Source organism: Fukomys damarensis, unplaced genomic scaffold (genome assembly GCF_012274545.1).
Source record: "Fukomys damarensis isolate Sample0158 unplaced genomic scaffold, DMR_v1.0_HiC HiC_scaffold_16, whole genome shotgun sequence".
NCBI lineage: Eukaryota > Metazoa > Chordata > Mammalia > Rodentia > Bathyergidae > Fukomys > Fukomys damarensis.
Window position 1 is genome coordinate 111831012 of NW_022900928.1, and position 21098 is coordinate 111852109.

General features: G+C 35.1%; 1 protein-coding gene across 1 annotated transcript in view; it reads right to left on the reverse strand.

The window, feature by feature from the left end:
• Window positions 1-21098, reverse strand: part of Erbb4 (erb-b2 receptor tyrosine kinase 4) — a 689271-nt gene that overhangs the window by 305937 nt on the left and 362236 nt on the right. Inside the window, exon 4 of the mRNA XM_033764601.1 lies at window positions 20396-20461. Within this exon, the coding sequence (XP_033620492.1) occupies window positions 20396-20461 (66 nt within the window). The remainder of the gene's footprint in view (window positions 1-20395; window positions 20462-21098) is intronic.

The window sequence follows — 21098 nt, forward strand, 5'->3', positions numbered from 1 at the left end:
ATTTAGATCAAAATTACTGTATAAAAAGTTTCAAAGTCATACACACACACACACACACACGTGTGTGTGTGTGTGTATTACATATATATAATATATTTATCTCTATTTTCTTGTTTCAGCAAGTAAATGTAGTGCTTTTCAAAAATCAAGCAACTTCATTAGAAAGGATCAAATTTGGTCAGTGAATAAGGTATTTGTCAGGCTGAGAGAAGAGGGAATTCCCCTGTGCAATCATTTCGCACAATACGCACAACAAGGTTCGATGAGGGAAGGTGCCACCAAAATGGGTTTAAGAGTTTGAGCAGGTGATGGAAAGGGAAACAAATATTTAGTCATGTAGTATTTTATATGAGGGCAAAGAAAACAGGAAGGCAGGCAGGGAGGGAGAAGGTAAGAAGGAGGAAAGGGAGGAAATGAGAGAGAAAGGAGGAAAAGAAGTGGAAGGAAAGAAGGAAGGGAGAAGTCAGGGAGGAAGTGGGGAGGAGAAAGGGAGAGAGAGATGAGGGAAAGATATTTAGAGTAAACAACAAAAAAGTCATTATCTTTTCTTATCCATCCATCCAAACGGAGAACATCACAACATGGAATACTTGAGTAAAAGCAGTGCACATATTTTTAGCAATCGTAGTATAACTGTGCTTATCTCACTTACTCCAGATAGTTAAGGTATTTTTAAGGGTGGATTTTACAGAGTACATCAAAGTATCACTTTATGTCTTCTATATTTCTATTCCTGCCCGGCTTCGCCTTGTCTCCTGCCTTGTCGCCTTTGTGATGACTTCCTTCAAGGTTCTTTCACTGTTACTCTTTCAAAGCCCTGCTTCTTAAGCACTAGTAACCCCAACTAGACAATTTGGGCCTTTGGACTTGTTCCTGGATAAAATCATGTATCCCCTATTCACATCCCTCCCATGGATTTTGTCATAGCCTTTCATTGCACAGGGGGCTTTCTGATCCAAAACTAAATTATTCATGGAGCCATAGGATATATTTCCAGTTGTTTGTACAAGTCCCATTTAGATATCCAAAGTCTACAAAATGGAATGCCACATACTCTTCCGCTTCCACCGCTGAGCTTAGTTCTTTTCTCTTTCCTCTATCAATTAATGAAAATAATATCTATCTTGTAGCTAAGTGAGAAATTTGGGATGCATTTTCTATACCTTATTTCCCATCGCTATCACTTCTGATACCTAACGAAACTGTCAGATACTAGCAATTTTATCTCATAAATAATCCTCCTAATTTCTCTCTACATATACTCTAGCTATGTTCAAATTTTATGCATAAATCATTACATACTCTTCTAAAAGTTTTCTTAGATCCCCCTTTTTTTTCCTTCTAGTTATTCCTCTATGGCTCTGAAAGCCATGGCTTGAAAATATAAGCCAATGTCCATAAATCAATGCTGATGTAAAGCATTAAATCTTCTGGAAGGAATGAGTCCCTGGTAAATGGACAGCCATTTCTGCCTCTAGTGGCTTCTCTCAGTACTCACTGTGTGCGATGCAGGAACACAGCTCTTAGTTCCTGATACCTTATTTCAGGGAGGTTGTGATTCTCACCATCTAGTTGCCAGGTATTTCTTCTTGTTAATGCCCTTCCTGTCTTCTCCAGCTAGCAGATACTTGCTCTGAACCCTTCCTAACACATCTGCAAGCTGAACCATTTTTGCTTCCAAGCAAGAAAACAAAAAAAAAATGGATGCAGAAGTCTGTATAGTCTGAAGGCCTAGGCACAAATCCAAAGTTCACCACGTGACATAAGGAATCTATTTAACCACTCTGTATCTCAAGCCATTTCTCTTAAAATGTGCTTAGTCTAAGTACCTATCTAACAGGACTGAAGATAATTAGAAATATAAATAAAAAGTGTTTAACAGAGATCCTGTTAATGGTGTTTTCCAACTGCTGGATACTGTACTTATCATAATTATTATATAGATTGTATTTGTTTATTTTCTATTTTTGTCCCCATCCTGCACACTAAACTATGAATTTATTGAAGTTTATTATCTTGAAGTTTTTATCCTATGGGACCAGTACAGTGTTCAGCAGTTAGTTCCCAAAAAGAAACATATATTCTAAGTGAATTGATAAGCCTTAAATTGTCAACTTCAAGACAGTGTTGCTGAATGCTTAGCACACTTAGAAGAGAGATAGAAGGATGTAGACTTAAACAGTAATGCTTGGAGAAATGTAAAATACCAAAAAACCACAGCCTATCAAAATGCAAATAACTTGTACTTATTATTGGTATCTATTATTAGATTTAGAAACTCCTTCAATTTTTGTTGATAAGTTCATCATGCCATATTTTACTTAGTTCTTTTCCTACTGATTATGATAATAATATTCATAAATTACTAACATTAAAAAAGAAAATGCATCTTTTCACTGGACATGATCACTGTGTTTGTAGCACATCAGTACAAACAACAGAGTTCAAACTAAAATAACACATGGATTCACACTTGGTCTTTTTTTTTTTTGGTATGTGTGTGAAAATAAAGACAACTGATAGTTCTTATTATAAGCTTAGATATTCTGAAAAATCATATATTTAGATCTATATTTGTGACATATTTAATTTCAAGATAATTTCTTCTCTAATTATTCTGCTATAAAATTATACAGTTAATCACCTTTGTCCACCTTATCCAATCTCATTGTATTTGCTCAAATCTTACCTCAGTGAAGTCTACCACTATTAATATCAAGTCTTTCCCAAACTGGCCCTGAAGACATTTCTCTTCTTTTCTTTCTCCTTCTCTTTCCCTGTCTTTTTGTTTTGTTTTATTTTGCTTTTTCCCCTCTCCTTCTCTCCTCCTTGTATTTTCTTCATTATGATTTCTTGTTATACGAGTGATAACCATCTAACATACTTTTCAGTTTACTAATTTTGTTTGACGGAATAGTCTAATATCCACAACTTATTTTTGTGTTATTACAACATGTGTTTTATTCTCTAATACTTACTCATTAACTTTTCATAGTCATGTGTTGTGTTTATATGTTTGCTCCTTATCTTTTTAGCAAGTGGCAGATTTATTTAGGTATTCTAATTAGTAACATAAAATATATTTAAAATAATTTTTTTTTTTTTTTGGTACCAGGGATTGAACTCGGGTCCTTGTGCTTGCAAGGCAGCCCACCGAACAACTGAGCTAAATCTCCGGCCTTGGTAACATAAAATATATAAAGCAAATACTTTTAGTAGACAGTTTTGTAAAAAATAGATTCAAATATAATTTTTATTTTTCTGATAAAATAAAGCTCTTCTGTGTACCAAGAGTCACTAATCAAAAGAGCAGACATATGTTAAATAAGCAAATTACTACATTTGAAATAAGTGTCATCACAGGGCAGTCTATTAATATGCTTCTAGTTGACAGGCACAGGAAAATAGCAGCATGGAATTCAATTAACCATGTTTTATAAGTCACATTATATTTTAATTCTAGAAACATATGTCTAAGTGTTATTTTCTATTTTAACTCTGTTGTGATTTTAAGGTAATCAAACAAAATGTTTCTGTACCCTTTTGTCATGTACTTTGGTCTACCCTTCCCAGTGAGAACATTAATTTCTAAAATATTTATAATGATAACTAACTGGATGTATTTTAAGTTATTTATTACATGTTCATATTAAAATAATTTATCCAAGGCAGTGCTTTACTTCATTATGGAAGTAACAAGTTAAAAATGTAGAAGCATAATCTTAGACTCAATAACAACTGAAATTCTCATTGACATGAAAATCTCAAAGCATATATTTTAAATTATTGAATTGTATGTGTTGAATCAACTAAAGTTTTCAAGCAGCCATTTCTTCCATGCAGTAATGGCCAAACATATCTTGTTTTCCTGAGATCCTTTGATCTCGTTTATTTCATTCCATTTCAAGAACATGCAAAGAACTTTCTAAGCCAGTGGTAGCAAATCCTTTAGAGCTCTTGCTGCCAAGGGCCTGCTGCAGCATACTTGCCATAGGTTTGCCACCACTGCAGGTCAAGCCATTATCCAAATGCAGATAATGTTTAAAGTTTTGTTTTAAGATGTTAAAAGAAAATTATAGAAAAGTATGAAAATATTGTTTCCAAAAGTAGTCTACAATTATTTTTAAAACTAAGTTAAATTCAACATTAAAAGTAGCACTTTTCACTATCAATCTCTTCATAGTCATTCTAAATGAAATCTCAGTAAGTATGAAACATATTAGGAGGTGTTTGTCTGCTGGATTAGAAAGCATAAGGCTCAAAACAATAAGCTTAATTCCTAAACACTGAGTGCTAGAGTTAAGAAACATTTCTTTAGATTGCTTAATGAGACTTTTTAGAAACAAAACATTCCCTTTGTATATGTAAAATCTGCACACAGGGAAAATGGAAGAACACCACTCAGTGATTCCATTTAATAGCATGTGTTGATTAATAAACACTATTTACTTAATATGGATAAACTCATCAAGCTATACTCATAGTTTATGAAGATGAAGATGCAGGAAAAAAAAAACAGTTCTTAAAATCAATGAGATAATTCAACCTCCATAAAAACATTAACTTAAAATTGCTTTAGTTTTTTATTAAATTCCATCCTTTCTCAAATATTTCATTATACTTTTTTGCTGTATTTACTATTATTTTTCCAAATTGCTTCACAGGGTACATTAAAATATTTGGGTCAAGTTTTAACTAGCTTATTCATTGGTGGTATACCACTAAACATGATTAATATAAAAGCTGGGAAGTGAAGCTTTTGATTATGTTTGTCAGTAAACTTGAAATTAGGAATAGAGATTCATTCAAAATATCTATGGAAATTAGATGGTTAAATTTAAAGAAATAAATGTTCTAAGGTAAAAGATACTGCAGACAGAATAGCTATCACCTCAAAACAATTAAAGTATTATGTAAGGAGATTTATCAGTATTTCACAAATAAAAACAATGATCTAATAACTTCTCTAAAGATTATGAAAACAAACTTCATGACTAAAGATACTCCCTTAGAATAAATTTATTTATTTAAAGGAGACAAATCAGATATGTACTGTTACTCTCTATGCATACTGTAGCAAAAAGATGTCAGAGACAAAACAAAAATGATGTGTTAACCCAATTAAAAAAGAAATAAAACTACATTTAGGTAGTTTTATGAATGTTTTCTTCTCTTTTCATACATTGTCACATCCTTCTCCTATATCCTTTCTCCTTCTTTGCCACCTTACTATCCTTTCTTCATCACTGTCTTTTAACTATTTTTAATTTCTGTGCCTCGCATGATAAAACTGGGTTTTGCATCTAACAGGACCTTTTGAACCTGAATATGGGATTTCTTGTGCTAATGAAAAATTTCATTCAGTTAGTATCAATAGGCCCAACTAATATCATAACTCCCTGATGGGCCAAACACTGCATTCTCTTGCTTGACTTTTTTTATTTCTGTAATCAAGCTATCACTAATGGGGAAATCAAACAAACCAAAATCAATGATCAAGTGTTTAGGAAGATTTGGGAGAAAAATGATCTAGACTGGGGAAAGAAATACTGTCTGGATCATTCTATAGGAGAAAAAAAAAAACCAGAAGACCATACTAACAGAAGATATCATCCATCTTCCAGCAGATGTATACATGAAAAGTTTTCTGGTGCACACCCCAATTTTGCTGCTAGTCACATTTAAAAGAACATTTACTTCCTTTTCTTTTATTATGTTTCAATTAGCATTTAGTGAACCATACCTCTATGCTTCCCATTTCATTCCCTTTTTATTGACAAATTTTGACAAACTCTGTCCATCAAACATGAAATGCCCATTAAATAGATAACACTTCTTTGCTGTGGTTTGGAGGTTAAGGTTACATACTTGGAGATCTGAACAAGAAGAAAAATGCTTGAGCTAAATAGAAGTAATTGTGGTTGGATGTGAGGAAAAAATTTATTGACTCTTAGAGTGACAGAAACACTGTAAGGAGCAATTGCATAAGGTTCTTGAGTGTCAGTATTTCAAAAGAAATCTCTTTTGGATGCTTTACACACCCCCTTAATTAAAGACTGGGAGGATTGATAAGATGTTCTCTAGCATTATTTTCTGGCGTTAGTATCCATTATTCATTCCTATGAATGGTGAAATTGAGCCTTGAAAGATGAACACTTTTGAGTTTTACAGCGCACTTTCAGAAGTGAAATCCTAAAGCTCACAGGCCATCTAAGCACAGGCATTAATCATAGAACATGCTGGACTGGGTGAAGATTGGGTTTAATGAAACTTAAGCCAAACTACACACTCCTATCCATGTTCCCCTGCATACATCTAAGTAACCAGAGTCAGGTTAGAAATCAATGGGAAGATTTAAAATAAAGATGACTGCCCCTTTGCCTACATTCTGATTTGGTAAGTCTGGAGTAGGTGCCAAAACATTCGTTTGTGGGAATTCCCCAGGTTTCAGGAAAGTTTATAAGCCAGTATTATGAAATTTCTTCTGCAAAACACTCTTTTCTTCCTAAGGACAAGTTCCTTTAGAAGGGGCACAACATTTGTTTAAAGGCAGAGGTGGAGGTCAATCTTAAACTAAAATGATCTTTCTTATTTCCACCAAGGTCACAGACTAATTAAATAAAAAATTGTGGCGGTAAAGAGTAAGGCCTTGGGAAAGGCCCGTTCTGATGTATACAGAAAGGGCGTTTTGTGCTTGGAGAACTTTTTAATATTTTAACCAACACAAGGTCTAATGTAGTAAAGGAGGCTCTCTCAGATATTTTGTTTTTCAAACAGTTAAACTTAGCAAAGCAACAGTAGGAAAAGTTTTCTAGGCCTTCCAAATGGGTCTGATCACCCTTTGATTCATAATCATTTTTCATAACACAGGACAAAAGCTGTCTTTTGCTCCTAATTCCTAGTCTTCTGAGAGCCATGTACATGAATTGACCAATACATACTGCGAGCCAAACACTCCCACAGTTAACATCACTGTTTAATCCTAATTGCAATAATGGCATTAGATCACCTGAGAAACATGGCAAATGCCCAGACAGTCCTTACTGAAATTGACATTCAGAGTCAGTTAATAAAAGCATGCCCAGATTTTTGGCTGTTACTAATCAGGTTTGACCTCTGTCCCGGACAAATCCCTGGTGAGCCAGGGACTATAACATAATAGTGTTAGTTGTGTCAAAGACGAAAGGGATCTTGTCTAATTCATTCTCCATCATCAGCTGATTTACTCATTTATTTAATGAGGTTTTATTTAACCTATTTTATAAAGACAACTTAGTGAATGCCAAGGGATCCTAAAGTTGATTTTAAGCCATACTCTTGGCCATGAGTGAAATCCTCCCTTATTAACAGGGTATTGACATCTTCAAAGTTTGTAAGTCTAGATCCAAAGGAAAGAAAAGAATATTGTCCTATTATACTACTTATAAAAATATTCTTAAGTATGAGTATTTTTAATATGTTTTTCACAGGTTCAAATATACAGATTTCAAAACAATAAAGGAAAAGTGTAAATCTGCATAGAAAGCATAGTGTTTTGTTTGTTTTGGTACCAGAGATCAAACTTGAGTCCCCACACTTGTGAAGCAGGTGGCAGAACCACAGAGCTAAATCCCTGGCCAAAGCTTAGTGTTTTTAAAATAAACTTTTAAGTAAAATTGAAGGCTGCATCTTGCAGTCCACCAGAAAGTGATATGCTGAAAATAATACAATGAAAAATTGAAATAATCATATTTTAGACTTGTTACAAACCAAGACGTGTGGAAAAGGTGGTATTCTACATTTTTATTTTGTTTTATAGTAGACCACAGACTTCTTCATCCAGCTTCAATGGAAAACAAAACAAAACAACAACAACAAAAAAATAACAACCACAAAATTTAACACTTTTTCTCATCCTAGACCTGTATCTGAAATATGAGTAGAAGAGAATAAAGATAATTTCTCTTCCACTCTATACACCTTAGAGTTTCATTCTCACATTGTGATAAAAATAATCAAAATGGTAAAATGAAAAAGACAGAGACTCATATCAGGTCAGAAATGAATAAAATATTTGTTGAATGAATGAAAGCTCTCTAGTCTAAATTTCTCATTTTATTAACAAGGAAACTGAAAAACAAAATAATTTTTATGCCTATTGTCACATTTAAAATAGTGTTTATACATCCCCAAGAAGTGTCACGTCTCTTCAGGGTGATCCAGGAAGATTTCAGTTTTGATTATGTAAAACTCTTGTTGCATATATACATTTTTTTTCCTTCTTCTGGTGGTACTGTGGATGCCCTTGTTTTCATGTCCTCATTCTAAGACAGGTTCTTAGTATGTTGACCAGGCTCAAACATGCAGTCCTCCTGACTCAGCCACCCAGAATACTGGGATTACAGGTATGTCCCACCTGCCTTTCTCCTACAAGATTGTGTGAAGAGTACTTTGTCTCTGTCCACTAAATCTTTGTATGTAGATTCATAAGTAACCAAGTAGGTCTATTTCTAGAAATCTGTCTTGAAAGACTCTACTGTCTTGAAAGACTATAGAAAATCGTGTTTTAAAAATACTGATTTGTTGTAATTGAGAATAGTACAATGTAACCTAAATATCCACTAATCAGGAATTATTTAATTAAATTATATCACAATCATAACTTGGGAAAACATTGTATTAAAAAATAAACAAAAAAAGTGAAGTCAATCTCTATGGGCTAAGATTAAAGGGTTGAAAAATGTAATATAGGTAAAATAAATCTGAGTGAAAGAATAAATATAGTATGCTATCTTGGTAAATCAAGTAAAAGTCCATCATATGAATAAATATTTTCATGAATATACACATATATACTAAAATTATTACTATAAAGTAATCACTTTATGGAAAACATGAAGAGTGGGAAAGAGTGCTCTCGGGTGGGGAGATATTATTTCTTTTAACTCTACATCTTTGAGTATCAAGTAAATTGAAAATAATAGAAAAATATCTGTAATGCAATATTCTATGAATCCAGCACAGGAAGTTAATTATCACAATGTCATGTATGAAGAAGTTAACATTTAAAAATATTTAACTAGGTTATCCAAGTTCCCACAATGAGTTACTATCAAATTAGGATTTAAAATTAGTTTCCTGACTCCTATGTATCTTCAATGATTTATTTACATTGTTAGGTCACTTGCAACAGATGTCCAGATGTGAAGACTAAAGGTACTGGAAGGGAGGAGTTCCAGAAACCGTTATGGTTTGGGTCTAGATAGCCCCCAAGGCTTCGAGTGGTCAAAGATGGGGCTTTTTCAGAGGTGGCTGAATCTAGAGTGTGTGATGCTGGGATTAAGGGTGTGTGATTACTACATCAGTCTACTGATTGGTTTGGCACCACCCTAATCCCTGTAGCCTAGATACAATAGAAACAACAGAAAGAGGCTTGTCTAGTCCCTTGCTACCTTCTTCCTACCATGAACTGTTTCTCCTCTGGGACACCCCTCTGCCATGCCACCACTCCGCCTTGGAGACAGCTGATTATGGACTGAAATCTCTACAAACTGGAAGCCAAATAAACCTTTCTCCTTTAACTTTGGATATTGGGTATTTTATCTCAGCAAGAAGAAAGTAACTAAGAAACTGCTTTAAATGTAACACTGCATAATTAATATAATCAAACACATATCTGTTTTGCACCTTTAAAATATAGCTTGATCTAAAGCCATGTTAACCAGTGCAATTATGAGTAAGGATAATGAATACTAAGATATTACTCAAACCCCCTTCACATTTGTAGCTAAAGCCATAAAAATAAGATTATATATATATAATTTAATAGAATCTTTACATATTAGTGAATCCAAATTACAAATTACGAATTTCACAGGGAGGAAAATAAGCTCCAGAGAGGGCTAATTTATCTCTATCTTCAGAATAATGAAGAGCATAAGATAAATACTTCAAACAGTTATATACAAACACATTTCAGTTATATTAGGAAGAATATGTTCAAGATATTGCTTTTATCCTCATGGAAAATATTTGGAATTATCTTTTCAAATAGGTGAATGTGTCTATGAACTCAATAATGCACCTTTACAATGTTTTACAAACTTTTTAAAAACACAATTTGCAGTACAAAATAATATAACATATACATGAAAAAAAGTTCTGAGGAATAATGTTGACTGAAATTATGTGCGAAACATTTTGCTATTATCATTTTTACTCTGTTCTGATCTGGGCTGCTTTATTCTAAGCTATCCTGTTTCTGTCCAAGTTTAATGTTAGGGACCATGAAGTGAATTTATAACCCACTGAGTTGTGACCAGCAGTTTGAAAACACTGCTCAATTTCATGGACAAAGGTCAGATTAGGAAATTAGAAAAAGCAATCCAAGTGCTCCTTCTGTGTATGTGTTGCAAATTAACATTCTAATGAATTGAGGAACTTAGAATTCACTGGAGATGAAATTTCTTTTTTCCGAAGTTTCAGGGCATCAGAGGCTACAGAAAAATCATTGTGCAATAACAGCACCTGCACCGGTCTCCCTCCAGGACTTGCCAGCCACACTGGCTCGCCTTGCTTTGTGCTTTTTAACTTCACCACCATCATTGAAATGCACGAGGGTTGTCTGAATTTCTCCTACATGGCATTATGTTAATGTGGGGCTCATACAAAACAGCTCTTTGAGCAAAATATTTACAGAAAATAATATATCTGTAGATATCAAATAAATATTTTATGTATTATTAATGTGTTGATAAATTATCATTTCTCTTATCAATGTAAAAGTTTGAAAACTGTCAAAAATTATGCATAGGTCATAATATGGAAGATACAATTTATTTGTTCTTTCTTAAAATCCTGTAATTTCATATGTAATGCACATTTCAGAGAAATACAAGTAAATACAGATATGTAAAACCAAAAACAAATTGCTCCTTCTCTTACCACACTTATTGCAGCCATAACTTTGGGTGCTTGTATACTTACTTGAGCTGTCTCTCATGGTTCTATGTGTATCATTAACCCCCTTCTCATGGTTTATAACATAGGATAACAGTTAAGACAGCAGAAACCGCGTGATCAGAAATAACACCAAATATTTTAACTGTAGTTTTCAAACTCCATGAAGGCAACACATTTCACACTTCATGCCTCAGGAAAAGATTCCATTCTTCAACATTCCGCACACCCTGGAATGATCTCACTCTCCTCCCTCAGAATTCTGTCTCATCCCCTGCGGGTTGTCCCTCCCACTTTGTTCCCAGGATAGACTGGAATGATGCAGAAGACTGAAGGAAAGAATACATGTGAAGCTGTTAGCACAGAGCCAGAATAATGAGAGATGACACAATGCAAGAATACAGGAAGTTCCTCTATTTACTCTGTCCCATAAGCCATTAGTTAGTACGGCACTAAGCTATATCTCCTGAATCAAAAACTGCTTTAGAGCATTGCAGATAAAAAGGTCTCCTATATTTAAAACGGAAACTATTTTCTATTAAAGTTTGGAGAAAAGTATAGATATCAACAAATATTTCCAAATTCAGTTCAGAATGAAGAGTACTGTATATCTGAAAAGGTTTTTTTTTTTTTTTTTCATTTTCTTCAAGGAAATGATTGGGTCACCATTTGAAATGTTAAATGTGTACAAGTAATTAGTCCACTGTAATGTTTCCTTTAATTTTACAATATCTCTAGAAGCTATAAATTCAGAAAAAAGAAAATAGAAAATAATTGAAATCAATAAGAAGGCTTATAGACATGCAAAGTTATTAGTAAAATACAAGAGTTTTAATTAAAGATGCCAGCTTCTAACAAAGGCTGGCTGTAACCCTGATTGATCGAGAGTGCTGGCTCAGCTTCTTCTCTTTTCTCCATTGGCTCCCACTTGCTTTTCTCTCTCTAATTGAATATTTACCACATCAGCACCTTCATTTTAAACCTTTTTTCAACAGACTGTAAACACAATTAAACTTTAAACAAAGTATGCATGTATGCACGTATAGAAGTATAATGAGTCTATGGTCTTCACAATTTGTCATTTCGGTTTCACAGTCCACAGGAAACATTCGCAAAGTAAAACTTCATTCTGAGGTACAAAAATTTTCTTAATAAGATTTTGAGGAATAAAGTCATATGTGTCTCAGATTTTAATATCCCACTTCAAAGTACTTCCAGATATGTTTAGAACAAAAAATGGAGTTATATTATTTCAACCATTTCTTCTAAGAATGAACGGAATGTATAAACCAGGTTAAAGTTATGGATATTTTTTCTCCCTATTAGTAATGCAAAACTTTTACTATACAGCCATTGTTGGGAATAAATTTCTTTATGCTGAAGCATAATAAATTACTGAGAAAAATGTAACATTATTTGAAATTCTTTGAGCATATTCTGTAATGTTTTTATAAAAGCAATAAATAACATAAAATGTTGTTTGGAAAAAACAACAAAACAAAGGTTTATTTTGCCAATCGAGTAATACCCCACTCACAATCATCCACAACTGAATGAATACACTGATTATATTAATTCCACTGCTTTTCTATTTTGAATTTGAAAAGCAATTTTGAGATGATCTGGTTACAGAGAATATTGTTAGTAAGAAGGAATGAATTCTATTGCCAGAAGTTTTTTGAGTAAAATAATGCCTTAGCTCTAATTATTTTATTAGCAATTAAAAGAGCAAAAGTCAAACCTATCTGGTCACTCAGCAGTTAAAAATATACATTTCCTTACCAGATTGTTTGGGGTAATATTTCAGTGTAGAAGACAAATAACTTTTTTTAAACCACTGCCAAATGCAATTACAATTTTCAATTAATCTCTAGGTGAGAAATGTTATTTGTAAAGCAATTTAAAAGACTGCAAAGTACGTTGAATTGTTATCAAGCTAGCTTTCTAGTTATATAATCTGCAACTGATAACAATTATGACTACTTAAATATAAAATGCATACAGAGGCTTCTGGGAAGTTCTAACTCTAATATTTCCATGTATGTTTTTCTTCCCTCTCCTCACTCAAAATTCAGTGACTAAATAAGATGACCTTGGGTCTAGGAGGACAGAAGGAATGTGTAAAATGAAACCAATATCCTCCCTGATAATAGAAGACTAGAGAAAGTTGGAATGATACTTAGCTTAAAGATAAAAAAGGACAAGCAGTATCTATTTTAAATGAGATAAGTATGCTTCATATATCTTGCAGGGACATAGATGACTTTGTTCCTTTAATCATCATTATTTATTTCTTTAAACTCAGTCTCTCTTACACCTACCCCTATAGAGCAGAGACTTTAGGACTCAGTTCTTACGAATAGAGAGAGTTGTCATTCTTCCCAATAAGCCTGTTAAATAATACTTCTTTAAGCTTCAGACTTCACACAGCAGATAAGTTTGTCTCCCCTGACATGACTACATTAATCCACAGAATCAATTTACTTAAGCTGTTCTGTGGAGCAATGCAGCCACGATTTAGCTGAGCTTAAAAGTACTTTCAAGTTGGAGTCACTGCTCACATGTAATGCAGCTCTCAATATCCAACCCTAAGCTCCATTTTGACCCTGGCAGCTTTGTGAGAAATATTCTTGTTAGATTTATAGGGTCAGGATGCCCTAACACACATATGCACGCACACACAAGCACACACACACACACACACACACACACTCACAGACTTAAGGAGAATGAATTTAAGGTGCTAAAGCTAAAATAGTAGAGTTGAACACTTGGCAAGATTCTACAAGCATCATTTACTTACATTAATATTTATTAAATTAGGTCATCTAAAATTTTAGAAGAATTTATTTAGAAAAATGTTTCATATATTAGAAAAATGTTTTAATATAGTTGGTTGTATTAGATGCACTCCTGATGCTAGAACAAAATACCCAGCAACCTCGACTTAGTAGAGGAAAGTATTATTTTGGCTCCTAGTGATCAGAGAGACTCAGTCCATGGTTGGTTGGAGCCAGCACAGAATAGCATGGTGGCAGGACATAACTGAGGACATCTGCTGGGAGGTAGGACAGAGAAAGAGAGAAGGGAGGAGCTGGGACAAGAACATAATCTTCCAGTTACTCCCAAGGTGACTTCAGATCTGGCCCCAACACCGAGCAGCACAGTGAGTCACAAAGCCATCAACAGATTAATTCACAGCTGAACACAGTGCCACATGATCCAACCTCTAACAAAAGCCCCGCTCTGAATACACGAGACTTTGGAGAAGAAGCATGTTAGGTCCAACCGTTAACACTGCTCATTCCAGATTATACTGAGGCATAATGACACATTGTTCAGCATGCAATCAAACTAACTGTAACACCCAGATCGGGACAGAAAATAAGTTGTAGAGCCGGGCATGGTGGTACACGCCTGTCATCCCAGCACTCAGGAGGCTGAGGCAGGAGGATCACTGTGAGTTCAATACCAGCCTAAACTACGTAGCAAGACTCTGTCACCAAAATTAACTAATTAATTAAAAGCTTAGCTGCTGCACAGCCGGTCTCAAGCTCACTATCCTCACCGTGGACATCTTTGTTTTTCCATGTCTGTGTCCACCAATACTTTCAACTCTCACCCCCCCATTCTTCACTTTATTTTAACCTGTCAGTCGTTACTATGAATTCACTCTCTTGTTATTTTTCTTTACCAGAAGTGCTCAATATCAAGTGACTTGGGGTGACCCCTAGCACGTTTGCAAAGAGGCAGCCCCTTTGAGAAGTCAGCGTTGGTAGCGTGGGGTGTACCAAACATGTGCCCACTTCAACTTCCTGAGCTAAGCTGATGGACTTCCCTTCCATAATACTGAAAAAAATATCAAAAAATAATTCCCCATAAAAAATACAGACATATTTCAAAACAGGCGGAATATCTCCAGAGAAGCTCGTACTAACAGGGCTTCATTCCAGCTATAAGCAAAAGAATAACTAGAAATAAATGAGTCTATATCTTTAAGACCCAAAAAAGGGTTTGAATGGTAAATCAATGAAAGGAGAATATTATTGAAAAACTCGTAAAACACAATTTCTGATTCTTAAAAAATTGAGTCAGGGTTCAGATGAAAGTTGACCTCAAGTGGGCCTAAAGGTAAATAATATAATCTTAATGAGTCAGCAATTGGAAATCTAAATGAAGCTTAGAAAATTTTACATTAAAAAAAATGATTACGTATGTTACGCCTCCGTGGAATCTCTAGAGGTCTCACGTTGTTACAGAATCTCTCAAAAAGGTCTAATGCTCACAGAAAACGTATGATCGCCACTCTATAAGTCAGGTCTTACAAGTATATATATGGGTAAGTGCACTGTATCTCGAGAGGCTGTGCTATGTAAATAGGAAGAAGAAAACTATCTTTCCAGAGGTCAGACAAGGAGAGAGAACCGGAATGAATGTCCAGGGAAAGAAACCACACTTCACTCCAGACTTCTGGTTTTCCCTCCTGGACACCTGTATCAGTGGACCTCACCAGGTGGAGCTGGCCACAAGGGTTCTCACCCCCCGCCAGGCATTCAGATTTCAAAAAAGGATTAAGTTTTCTAATACCTCTGCTTTAGTTTATTGAAGCATCAGCTTTATTTATTGGCTCCATTGCGTGTGCCAGAAAATATCCAAGCATTCCACCCATATTAATGTACTCAATTTCATTCCGAATAAAGCAACCCTCTGAGATAAATGTGAGTATCTTCATTTTATAGATGTGGTGACTGAGATTTAGAGATTACTGCCCCATGATGGAAAGTACAGATAGCTGAGGCTTGTATCATCTGATTTTGAATCTAATAATCTCAGTTACCATACTGCGTTTTCCAGTAAACACGAGACAGTATTATCTCTAGAGATTGGAATACTGGGGTTGAAATCTTAATTGTTAGCTCTGTAAATTTAACAACTCCTTTCCTCATTTCTTCAGCTTGATTCTCCAGCTGCAAAATTAAGTTAATGATAACTGTCTTCTTTAACTTACAGGAAATTCCTTGAAAGTGAAACTATTTTAAGTCACAAAGCTCAGTGCTGCACAATACTAAAACCTGCACATGAATGTTTTAGGTGCCTGTGTATTGAATTTAAATGTAATAGGCTCTGTAGAGTAGGCATGGTGACCATCATCTGACTTGTGGGTTACAGTAACATTAATTTCTACTCCTAAAATTTAGATGAATTCTTTAATTTTGTGACAGATTATTTGATACATAAACTATAAACTGATAATTTTCATAAGTAAGAACTCTCTCCTTGGTGGTGAGTAATAAACTCCACTTCACTGCATAGAATGCATACTGTTTCTCAAGGAAGCTGGGGTACAGATGCATCTGGACTTCATGAAGCCCAGAAAATCAGGAGGTAAAAAATGACAAAAACAGCATTTTTTTTCTTTCCCAATTCTCTGTATAGCTGCTTTATTCTTCAGTGTCCCTAAAGATTGGTTATTTCTGCTTATTAACATATGTGGTCCAAAAAAGGAAACTTCAATTAGGTTTAATACCTGTTCAGTTTCAAGTTCCTAAGATAGCGTAACCAGTAGCACTGGATCCCACATATAAATTCTCTGGGGCAGTGAATCTCACTACCTCAGCACTTGTTACGAGGTCTGCACCTGTTTTGAAATTTCTCTATTTCACACTATAGACTTTTCTTTTTCTCCTAGAGACAGAATCTCACCAAGTTGCCTAGGTTGCCTCAGGCTCCATAAGAGCAGGAGTCACAGGTGTGCACCACTGAACCTGGCTAATGCAACATTTTATACTGAATGAATCTCATCTGTTTGGACAGTGGTGGTTGGGGCCCCATGTGTACTGTGTGCTATTCAGCAGTATCCCTGGTCTATCCTACTAGTGCCAATAGATGGTCTCCTCACCTTCCTACAATGAAAACTAGAAATTTTCTGATATTACCAGATGTCCCCCAGGAGGCAAAACCATCTCTGGTTCAGAAACATGCTTTGCAGTTGGCTTGACAGTGCACACCTGAGGCTGAGGCAGGAGGACTGCTGTGAGATCAAAGTCATCCTGGGCTATACAGTGAGTTCAAGGCCAGCCTGAACTATATCGCGAAACCCTCTTTCCAAAACCAAAACCAGAAAGAAATATGCTTTGTGACCAAGAGTAAAGTGTCACGTAGAGCACACATGACTACAGAGACTTTCTGAAAGGGGTTAATTCCCAGAAAAAGCCATGTGTCTGCTTCGAAATTATCTGGAGTGTTTTCCTATTATAAAAATAAGAATCTTGTTTTGTTTTGTTTTGTTTTTTGAGACAGGGTCTCACTATGTATTTGACACCGACCTGGAACTCACTATGTAGCCCTGGCTGGTCTTGAACTCACAGTGATCCTCCTGCCTCAGCTTCCCAAGTGCTGGGATTACAGGCATGCACCACCATGCCTGACTTTATTATAAAAATAAGAGATGTTGATGGAAATTATGTCTTTTGTAAGTTTTGGCCATCATAATCAGATCTGGTCAACAAAATTAAAAGTTTCAGTTATTTGGACACTGTGTAAAGTGAAAGATCATTTTAGATCAAATCTGGGGAAGCCTATATACGTTGCCTTTCCATGCTATCTTCCCACAGTACTCATACGTCCCAATCAGAGATATTTCCACCCACACATAAAAACGTAACATATAACATACTTTTATCTTCTAATTATTTTGCTGTATTTTGTATTCTACAAAAATACCTAAAATGTGTCAAAATAAAAATTATCGATTAAATTTATTTTATTTTAGTGTAATTTATGAATCATACTGAAAGTATTACACAGGAATTCTCATCTAGCACAGATCACATAGGCTTGTCTCTCCCTGCCCATTACATTTAACTAAAGACTCTGAACATAATGCCAGAGGCAACCATAGGAGAACTCAGAATGGGGAGGAGAGGGGGCATTCTGATTTTGGAGGGAGGGCACAAAGAACAGCACAAGGGCAAGGTATCTGAAGTCTCCCTACCCAAGAGAAGGAGGAGACCTGGCCCTGTACCAGCATTTCTCAGATCTAAGCACCTTCATTGCCCTGGATCTAGCTTGGTAGTCCCGCCAGAGTGCCCAGCACAAATAGCAGGCTGCAAAGGAAGCCTCTTTGACAGCTCTTTAACATAAAAACAAAGATAAAGGAGGTTAGTTCAAAACAGCTCATTTTTAAGATGGACAGCTCAGTAGGTGCTTGTTTTGCTTTGATTAGGTTTGGTTTGGTTTAGCTCTGGCCATGACAAACCAAGAATCTCTACGTTCGTCGACGATTTCCGTGGTTACTTGTCACTTCACCGTGGAGTACCACAACACCTCAACTGTCTCAGAGATCGGAACCTCTGACAGTGGCCACATCAGTGTCATCCTGGCCTTGTGCACTTCCTGGTTTTGACTTTTTGCTATTAAAATATTGTCTCCAAGTATTGTAGGGAGTAAATTTCAGACAGTAGTCTAATCTTACTGTAGAATCCTTTTAAAATTCTTGTCAAAACATTCCTGTGAGAAAGCGCTGTTTCCATTAAATAAGTTAATTTAAATCTACTCTGAGATACTATTTTTCATCTAACCTTTTGACAAGGACACACAAACTTGATAATGTGCTGATTTATCCAGAGAATTGAGGGACAGGCATTCATTCACATCGCTCCTGGCAGAGGAGTCTCTACAGCGAATGAGATCTCTATGTTGATGATCTCTACCAAACTACAAATACATTTGTTGGGACCCTACCAATGTCATTTTAAAGAAATGATATACAAATAATTCATGAATATATGTGTGGAATGAAACACCAAGTTGCAGTACTCTATAGTTTGGAGTTTTGATATCCCCAGAGGGTCATCTGATAATGCTTGGTCTCCTGGCCATGGTGTCATGGGAGGGGTGGAACTCCGGGGTGGGCAGAGTAGTGGCCTTCAATCATTGGCAGTGTGCCCTTAAATGGGGTTGTGGGAACCTAGCCGTGTCTTCCTTTTCACTTTCTACCATGAGGTGAACAGTTTTGTTCTGCCACGTATGCCCTGCCATAACATGCTGCCTTGCAGCAGACCCAAAGTCAAAGGGCCTAACTGTTAGTGACAGTCAAAGGGCCTCCAGGACCATGAGCCAAAATAAACTTATTCTCCTTATATGCTAATTATGTCAGATATTTCATAACAATAACTGAAAGTCGATTATCCAAGAGTAAAACAAGCAAAGCAGGCCAGCATTTGTATGAAAATGGGTAGGACACATATTGAGTATGCATAAATTATCCTTAAAGATATTTAAAAAACTGCTAATAGTAAGTGTTGCCTATTGATGGCTGAGAGACAAACGTGAGGCACAGATGCGAAGATAAAGGCTACTTTGTTCTCTTAAGTTTTATGAATTTTGAATATAAGAATGCTCATGAATTTTAAAAATAAATTCAAGAAATCACTGAGAATATATATTTTCCTATACTTTTTTTCCTTTGGTGGCTTACAATAAGGTAATTCGTTTTGTATTTCTTTATTGAAACAGAATGTAGCAAATATCATGAACTGTGACAAATTAGAAACCTCTAAACTTTCATACAACTTTCTAACAGATTACCGCAATATCTAATATTTGCATGTTCAAATGTTCAATATATTTTTTGTCTTCTATTCTAAGAAAGAGTACATTTGAGACTGTCACCACACTGTTCTCTATACGTCTTTTCAGTGGTTGGCATTACAGGGAGAACAACAGATATTTACCACTTGTAGAGAGCATTTTGTTTTCCATTTTTAAGGGAACTTGCTTGTCCTGAAGATTAGTGAATGTTCAGAGTTCATTTGAGTATAATATGAAGCTAGAAATACTGCAAATGTTAGATATTTATCTTTATGTTCACTACATTTTATTATTAAATGTCACAGCAACCATAGCCTTCTACTACCTTTAGAAATTAACGACTAACCCAAGAAACATGATCTAAGACCAAAATTCATTAATAACAAGAGTCAGTCCATGTCCATAATTCAAAGATCATATCTGTGTGCCTTGAACAGTGCCTGGACTACAGCAGATACACAGTACACTGACTTTTTTTTCTTTTTCTCATCAATGAATGATAATATAAATATATGGGAGAAGTAGTAAAATATCCATTTACTTGAAGTTGAATTGTTTTCATTTTGGACGCATTTCAATTTTCTACTTTTACAGATATAGAGAGTCTGAGGTCACAGGTAGTATCCCCACTGCTATGTTGTAAAATCATTAACCTAGAAACCATAAATAAATATAAGAATCAAATTATATTTTATATTCCACTTGAAAGCAATGGTATTAGGCTGTTTTTTTCCACAGAAGCAAATCTACTACAAGAAGGCAAAGATCTCATTGTCATGGTTGCATGACCAGAACCGTGAAAAGAATCAATTACTAAAATTTTTGACCATTTCACAACCATGCCTTTTCACTGATGAACACTTACAAGTCTGGCAGTGATTTTCTGTAGGTCCCCAGCATCGGCCTGTGCAAGACTTATGGCAGCGACCACCTGTAGAAGAGGAAAAAATGAGGGATAAAGGGTCATCCACATATAATCTTTCACTCTTGCACAAGAAGTCATTACTCAAAGAGAATGTTCTCGCTCTGTATGGGAATTTTTTTGCCACACTAGAGATGAGACATAGCTTATAAGATGCTCACTTAAGTAGCAAAGCCTGAGTGTTCTACATTTGCCAAACAAAAGGATAGTCTGTTGGTGTTTCAGATCCTCTAATCATTTTATGTAAGAATAACTGGGTTCTTACAATTAAATAGTTATATTAAATAAGTTGCACTTTACTGAATACTACTTTTTCTATCGATCTAGTCTACTTGATATCATATCTAAAGTTCACAGACTAATGGCTGCAACAGGTAAAAGTGAAATTAATACTTGAATTTGTAAAAGCAAGAATATATTCTGTTAAACACATGGCAAAACATCAGAATAAAAGGTGTAATAAAACATTTTAAAAGATAACTTTTAAAGAAATTTTAGAAGGCTCAATTTCAGCCACTTTATACACACTTCCAAAAAGTTATTGATAGTGTATCCATTTTCAAATGTTGGCCTTTAATTCCTACAGTGCCTTGCTTGTTTCTTTCTTTTTTTTCTTTATTTCCTTTCTTTGTTTTTTTTTTTTTTT